Below are 8,187 nucleotides of genomic sequence, written 5' to 3' on the forward strand. Positions count from 1 at the left end.
CTCGTTTAAGCAGTTTTTTTTGCCACCGTATGGTAAGTTCACCATGGTAATATGGGTAAAAAGCATAAATGAAATTGCACAACAGGGCACAGTGGTATTCTGCCATGAACAAGGGTGAGCATGAACTGAAAATAAAACATGGCCTCAAGTTTAGATACTCTTGCTATGCAGACTTAATATGTATATTAACAAGCAGACAAAGTGGATAAAGGACCTATTAGAAACTACAACATGCTAGTATTTATCTCCTGCTTGTAGTGCAGCTCTTGGTCCAATGCTTTAAGAACAAGGTAGCAAGTAAGTCCTAGTCGAGACCGTAACAGTAGAGTAATGGCTTCCTTAAGTCATAAGGTAACATCAAACAAATCTGTCCTTGGGAAATACAGGAGAAGGAAACAGGAGGGAAACAATAACAACAAGCCTGCTGCTAAGCTCATGTTTGCCCTATGCTCTTCTTCAAAGCAGGGCAGTAAAGAGGAAACGGCTACTCCATCCCCTTCCATAGCAGTGGGGCTGAGAGGCTGCAGTGAACAGGCCAAGTAAAACTATGCTACCACCAGATGGAAGCTACACAGGCAGTAAATTGACAGCAACCCATCACCCCAAGTTGAGTCAAATTTTGGAGTGTAAGCTCTCTCAATATACTTCTTACTCTGTTACCTTAAAACCCTTTAAAGTTGATTGATAGGAGAAAGTGGAACTTGTCTGTCTTTTCCTCATACACTGCTGGAGCCAGGACAAACTCGCTGTTCATCAGTAGCTCACTGCCCTCCTGCAACTGATGCCACCTCAAGGACACCCCAAGGAGGTCACAGATAGCACTAAAGAGCTGTTTTCATTTTCAAAATTCATAAAAGGTTAAACAGCCAGTAATTAATTTCTGAGAGTAATCACTAAATTTTAATACCACAGGATTAACACCATATTGTTTCTGCTCAGCTACAAAGTGCTTGAGACAGTGGTTCTACTTTCTTCAGCATTTCTCCCTTTGTGACATGCTTTACAGTTCAACATACTTTCCCACATTTATCAAAAAACCATACCCCATGCAGCGAGCATGACATTAGCCCCAGCAACCAGATGGGTACAACTGTCACTTGCAACGGAGAGGCCTTGACCCATCCTAGTATAGGTTTCATTTTCTTTTACATCCTGTTCTCAGTTTCACAACGCTCTCCACTCATCGGAGATGCTTTTTCAAGGAGCAATAAGGATATACCTATGCTCCACTCTTCAGGAAATGGTGAACCACTTGACTGAAGGAAATGCTTTATAAGCTATTTTATTTAAATATTTTCTCCAACCTGAAATGGAAAATGACTGTCTTTGCTTGGAAGAAGATTGTGTAAACAATGATCTTTGCAGCACAGCATGTCTCACATGGAAGATCAGTATTAAGGCGGCCCTTAGAATACTTTCAAATATCCATTGGTATGTCCCCTTTGGATTGCTTTTCTCTGCTTTCAACCCAGGCCTTGTTGATGGTGCGCTTCATTTCATCATCCCCTTCTGCATACATCTTTTTTAAAAGGTTCATAAGCCCTTCACTAGGATCTGAGGTGTCGTAGGCAGCCTTCCTGCAAGACAGAGACATAATGAGAAGATCAGGTACATCCAACAATTCTGTGCAAAAAATTACATGCTAGTACTTGTTTGAAACATCCTGGTAACAGTGAGGATTTTGCTTTGGCAAAGTCTTCAGACCCTGACAGTCTTCAGTCATGCCTCAGTCAGCTTCCAAGTAGGGAGAATCCTAAAGAGTGCCCTTAAACTAAGTGCAAGTTGAGTAGTATACCTAGAGCTGTCCCACTAAGGATGACGGGAAGCATTCTGCAGTAAACATGACCTTTGAAGCACCACCCAAAATTAATTTTAGGAAGCAGGAACGGAATATAACACACAGAGAAAGTGCTAGTATCTGCTGTTACATGAAAAGTGAATAAAAATAGAAAAACAACTACACTGAGCTCTTGGAAGTGGCCACATTCACAACCCAAACAGCATTTTCTGTTTCTCATTTTCCAGATTATTTCCAGAGGTTAATTGACTCATTTTTAACACCTTGCATTTCAAAGCAATTTTCTCAATTTAAGTTAACTGACTGTTGTGGTTTAACCCCAGCCAACAACCAAGCACCACGCAGCCACTCACTCACTTCCCCCCACCCAGTGAGATGGGGGAGGGAATCAGGAAAAAAAAAAAAAAAGTAAAACTCATGGGTTGAGATAAGAACAGTTTAATAGAACAGAAAAGAAACTAATAATGATAATAGTAACACTAATAAAATGACAATAGTAATAATAAAAGGATTGGAATATGCATGTGATGCACAATGCAATTGCTCACCACCCACCAGCCGACACCCAGTTAGTCCCCGAGCGGTGATCCCCCTGCCCCTACTCCCCCCAGTTCATATACTAGATGTGATGTCACATGGTATGGAATATCCTGTTGGCCACTTTGGGTCAGCTGCCCTGGCTGTGTCCCCTGCCAACTTCTTGTGCCCCTCCAGCTTTCTTGCTGGCTGGGCATGAGAAGCTGAAAAATCCTTGACTTTAGACTAAACATTACTTAGCAACAACTGAAAACATCAGTGTTATCAACATTGTTCTCACACCTAACTCAAAAACATAGCACTGTACCAGCTACTAGGAAGACAATTAACTCTATCCCAGCTGAAACCAGGACACTGACAAAAGGTGCCACCCACGTGGGAAGCACCTGGGTGTGACACACCCCACGTTACCAGACTATACATAATGCCCTCTCTGGCAAAATTGCCTCTCTCTATCCTGTTTTCTAAAATCCTCTCGGTAGTTAGCCTGCAGCTGCACTAGTATCTGAAAAACATGCAGATCAAAACAGATCAGCAGAGGGAGCTAGTTCCCCAGGCACGGGGCTAACCACCAGTCTCACACACCCAAGCATGAGGTGTATTTCTGAAGTGACTCATTTGCCATACTGTAAATCCTCAACACTTGGAATAAGGCAGCAATACTAATTGTGACAGGGTGGGCAGCGTGCAGGGCTTCTCTGCACAAGATACAGGTTTAAAAAAATGACCGTGTCCCACCAGCAACGTGTATTAGTAGTCAAGTCACGTTCTCTTAATTTCCAGTGATGTCATTTGAGAGGGGATGGTACTTTTGCTCTAAACTCAGGTATGGTTAGTTAGGACTAATCAGTTCTAGCAAATCATCCTACAAACATACACAAAATTAATAGTTGTTGGCAGGCATAACTTTTGAGAAAGTGAGTGTTTCCATGCTTCAAGGTGGGTACACACATTCTTTTCTGGATAAGAACGTGTGTGTTGTAAAATAAAATAAAATAATTATATACTGTTTTTTATATATATACATACATATATATACACACATATATATAAAAAGTCTTTTGTCCCCAGGTGTTTCCTGCTGTAATTTAGCACCCTTATATATACAGTGCCTAAGATGCTTGTAGGATTGCTCCCAAGCACTTGAAGTGACACAAATTAGCTTGAGACTTTTTGCATGATGATCTAGGTAAGCAAAGACCTGTTCTGCAGAGTGTAATATACGCTTAACCTAAAAAAAGTCAACCTCACTAGAGTAGTCTTTGCAATGAATGCAGCCATCAAAATATAAATGAATCTTTAAATGGTTAGTTACCTTTACTCTCACTGCAGGTCTTATCTAGCCTATTTCCTATGATGCAGCCTTCATCATTAGCAATAAAACAGTAGAAGAGCGGCAAACAGCTACTCAAAGCTTATCTCCTCCACTGCCAGTCCTACTAGTACCAAAAAAATCCCAACCTAATGATTCTCAAACATCTTAGAGGCTTGTCCCCAACCGCGATGCTCACGGTCTGACTGCACAGTTACTACAGTACAGATCTGCTCTCCTGGCAGTCCTAAAGCAATTTGGAGAACAAGAAATGGAAAACAAGATGGAGGGTTGAAGAGACACTTACTCTTTCTCTTTGCTTTCTTTTTCCACTTGAGTGAGACATTCCCATTTTTCCTCCCGCTTCTTCCTACACATCACAAGGACCATGTCCGTCTTTATCTGTATGGTGAACAGGAAGGCATGAATTTAGAATGCTTCATAAAAGGATGCTAGTCACAACCACAATGAATAAGGTTAGCTGTAACATAAACCTCTTTCTATGCTCACAAAAACCTGAAACATTTATCTCAGCTATTGATTATTATGTAGCATATAGAAATTATAGTACGTACTCAGCTTTGGGGTACAAAGTATTAACCTCATCATGGACAATTTAAATGGTGTGATTACTATGATACTAGTACACTACTAAGAAGTACAGAAGAACATACAGTGCTCCAGAAACACCATTTGGTGATTCCCGGGATGTCAGAAGTACCCAGAACTGTCTGGTAAAGGGTGGCTATATTTACTAGACTTCTCCAAGGATACCAAGTTCAGGCAGAGGCTCTCCCAACTTATTTCTCCAAGGATAAGAAACTAGTTTTAGGGCATTGCTTAATCTTGCAATACGTTTGCAAGTTACAAGCAAAGCCTGTTTAATTGCAACCCTGACCTGAATTTCACAAAGAACTCCTGCGTGCCACAGCAGACAAGAGTCTGCTGGAGCTTTAGCTTAGCTTAGCAAGTACGTGACCACTGCTTGCTTTTACACTGCGTTAAAAATCACCAAAGCATCACCCTCATTTATTTCAGTTGCTTTAATTTTACACTGTCCTAGTTTTAGGGCAATTTCAAATTGAACCATCATTTCTTCACATCTGATGTCACTAAGCGCAGCGCACAACTGCGCAGAACACCCACAAGGTATTTGACACATCCCTAAGCCCGGAAAGGTGCTACAAGTAGCACAGTAAGGACACTATCACCAGTCGCAGTCATCAGCAGTAAAATGTTACTAGTGTTCAATTCCGGAGCAACACACCCTTACAAAGCCAGAGCAGGTTTCAGACTTTGCTTTGGGTATTAAGCCTATTTAAGCTTCCCAAGATTTCAGTCTGCTGACAAGTCTCTTAAACCTTAAAATCACAAAGAATTTCTCAGAGGTATTTAAAAGCACAAGTATGCAAATGGATGCTTAGTGGAATTTTCTGCTTAATTATTTCTGAAATCCTGTTGGAGAGGTATTAAAAAAAAGCATACAATATCCAGGCATGATCTTTTGAAATAGGAGCCCATGGATCCCAGAGAATAATTCCACAGTTATGACAATTACAGATTAATAAGAATCATGTTCACAGTGAAGAGACTTTACAGACAGAAGGGAGGGACTGAAGGTTAGCACCGAGTCTCTTGAACTAGAGTCAGGCAATGAACACGGTACTTTGTGAGGAACCTAAATACCTCCAACAGCTGAGGTGTACTGACCTTTCTAGAGCTGCCTTCCACAGAGATAGGCTTCAGGAGGTTGTTGAAGGTCATGGTGTAGTTCTTCCCATTCAGATTCTTCACTAGCAGATCGAATGACCTGGAACCAGAAGGTGGGGGAAGAAGGGCACAAATATTCCAATCATTGTAAGACTATTGTGCCTTGCCACCAAAAACAATGTCTGAAAGCCCTTTTTTAGCGGGAGTATTTTTTTGGAAAGCATGCTAACAGGCTTGAATTACTTTCTTCTCAGGGGTCTCAAATCTTCAGTTGGATTTAATACTGAGGACTTAAAAGGACCTGTCCAGACTTCACAACAAATCAAGATCTTTAGGGTTCCTTCTACCTTACCGATCTCCTGCAACCTTGGAAAAGTGGACTTACTTAATGTACACTTCAGTTCTATCACCACCAAAAAACAGGGCTAACACTACGTGTCCTGTCAAGCATGATGAGGGGCAACAAGCATTTGTAAAATGAAAATACCCCGATACCCTCTAAGGAGAACTATTCTTAAGGGTATGTGCTAAGTGCTACTAAAAGCTAATATCACTCAAGTTTAAAAAAAGAAAAAAGGGGCGGGGGGAGTATACAGGCTGATCCTCAACACAACACATTCCTGCATTTCAAATAGTGTTCTTGATCCATGCTCTCCCCTGTGGCATGGTGCCACAAGATGAACTCACCTCTCTGTAAAATTCACCTGCACGTTCTCAGCTGGAAGCTTCTGGACTCCATTTAAAGAGATGTAAATCTTAATAAACTTATCTGACTGATCCCAACCTGTAAGTGAAAAAAAGAGATTAAATCCTACCTTTCCTCCATAAACTTCATGTATTCCATTCCAACCACCTCTGCAAAGTTCCCTAGCAATAACTAGGATCTGTGCCTTACTGAAACAATCTTCAAGGGCGTAAGGGAAAGACATTAATTACTTGGGAACAACTTGAGAGCAAAAGGAGGTCCTCACATGTAGCCCTGTTCCCTAACGCCTGCAAATTCTGAGAAAAAAAACACGTATCAGCTCAGGTAAAATGAAAGCAATCCTGTCTGTACAGGGGGAGTCAGAGGTAGCTGTCTCCTTTTGCTGCAGTTTCCTTGACCCACTTTTTACCCTGCTCCCCGCATGACAAGTATCTTGAGCAATTCCCTCTCCTTTCACCTACATGGCAAGCAGAGAAGCCAAAGCTCACTCCTTCATTCCTGCTAAGCACTAGGCAATGGAAAAACACTAGTTGGTACAACAGGGATCATTAATGCATCCCACCAGTATTATCACACAAACCCAACTGATACACACTGTAGTTAGGATGGCACAGTAAGCACGTGGTAGCTTTTAAAGTGGGGTCTCCAGTATGAAATAAACACTTAAGAAGGCTTCTCTATAATGTGAAGTGGCAACTGTAACTCACACTAATGCCACCCTGCCTTCTCTTCAGAGAGGTGCTGGAGCTCTAATAAGCGTTCAGAAAAGTAATCCTACCATAATTGTTTATTTTCACTGTATACCCTCCCAGAGAGGACTTTTCTTCCTCTGCTGCATCTTTTGGCTTCAGTGGAGGCTGATTCTTGATTTCTAGCTCTAGCTTATGTTTCTCTGTCATCAGGACATCACGAAGTCGCTTCCTCGTCGCTTTCGTAAGCAATTCTTTAACCTCTTCCAAATCTTTCTGTAACTGGTTAAAAATAAAAGATCACACATACGTATTAGATATAGGTCTTTCTACTCAAGGTTCACAGCTGAGCTCTTTCAGTTATGACACTTTCAAATTTCCCAGATGTAGCAGTTTCAGGTTTATCAAGCCAGTGGTTTCCTTTCCCTCTACACCCCGTTAAGCATGAAGCCATCCATTCCTCACCCCCTGGCCACTCCTGTTTTCGCTTCTCGACCAGTAAATATTTCAAAGTTTAAGCTTTCATCAGCTAAAAAAACCCAAGGGGAACCGGTACAAGTCCGACAGTTGGTACAGCTCCTCGGTAGGTCCTGGATTCTGCTCGATGCGCACAGCGTCATCTCAGGGAGAGACACCGACAGCGCTCAGCAAGCACTCAGGCTGAAGGCTCGCTGAAGGCTCCCAGCCGCCCCCCGGCCCCACGCCTCCGGACGGCGGCCAGGCCACTGCCCCTCACGCTGCGCTGCGCCGCACCGCACGGGCCCGGGCCCGCGGCCTCCGCCGGCGCGAAGCGGCGTTAGCCCCCGGTTCCAGTCAGAACCCCCCGCGGGGGGGATGAGGAGGGCGCGGCTCACCTCCTCGCGCGCTGCAGCCATGTCGCGTGCGACACCCCTCCGGCGGCAGCGGCTCCGACGGCCCCTCTGGAACCTTCCGGCCTCCCGCCCCGCCCACGCGCCGCGCCGCGGAAGTGGCGTCACGCCGCCGCCACCGGGCGCGCGCCGCGAGCCTCGCCTATTCCGCGGGGTGAGCGGAGCAGCTCGTCCGACCCCCGCCCCGCCCCGCCCCGCCCCGGCACTCGCCGGCGTTGCCATGGCGACGCGCAGCCCCCAGCCAGCAGCCGCGTGGCCAGGCCGAGGGGCGGGGCCACGGGCCTTCCCGCCGCCGCGGGGCCCTGAGGGGCGGGGCGCGCGGCCCGGCGGCCGTTAGCGGGCCGTAACTGCCGCCCTGAGGCGGCGGACGGCAGGCCGCAGGCCGGGGAGGCGGCGACTGACAGGCTCCACCGCCGGGCGGGTTTTCTCCCGCCCCCGACGGTGTCTGGGAGCCGGCGGCCGAGGCGAGCGGGTCTCCTTTGCGACCGCGATCGTGACTCTTTCAGAGGAGACTTGAAATGGCCTTCCCGAGTGCTGCAACCTCGGTTGCAGTCGCCCGGGAAAAA

General features: G+C 45.1%; 1 protein-coding gene across 1 annotated transcript; it reads right to left on the reverse strand.

Annotated features, from left to right (window-relative positions):
- Position 1: 1 nt before the first annotated feature.
- On the reverse strand, positions 2 to 7,743 carry LOC115349250 (calcyclin binding protein). The gene is made up of 6 exons (XM_030033255.1): positions 7,607 to 7,743; positions 6,842 to 7,034; positions 6,045 to 6,141; positions 5,358 to 5,457; positions 3,955 to 4,049; positions 2 to 1,577 (listed from the first exon to the last, which is right to left on the reverse strand). The coding sequence occupies exons 1-6, from the start codon at positions 7,625 to 7,627 to the stop codon at positions 1,418 to 1,420; spliced, it is 666 nt and encodes a 221-aa protein (XP_029889115.1). The 5' UTR covers positions 7,628 to 7,743; the 3' UTR covers positions 2 to 1,417.
- Between the last annotated feature and the right edge of the window lie 444 nt (positions 7,744 to 8,187).

This window comes from Aquila chrysaetos, chromosome 12 (assembly GCF_900496995.4).
Source record: "Aquila chrysaetos chrysaetos chromosome 12, bAquChr1.4, whole genome shotgun sequence".
Taxonomy (NCBI): domain Eukaryota; kingdom Metazoa; phylum Chordata; class Aves; order Accipitriformes; family Accipitridae; genus Aquila; species Aquila chrysaetos.

Excerpts from the sequence above, each read along its gene's own strand:
- LOC115349250 (XM_030033255.1), bottom strand. The coding sequence starts at position 7,627 with ATGGCTGCAGCGCGCGAGGAG. Across the intron at positions 4,050-5,357 it reads TGGAAGGCAGCTCTAGAAAG|ATAAAGACGGACATGGTCCT; the intron begins GTCAGTACACCT and ends TTCACCATACAG. Across the intron at positions 1,578-3,954 it reads AAAGAAAGCAAAGAGAAAGA|GAAGGCTGCCTACGACACCT; the intron begins GTAAGTGTCTCT and ends TCTGTCTTGCAG.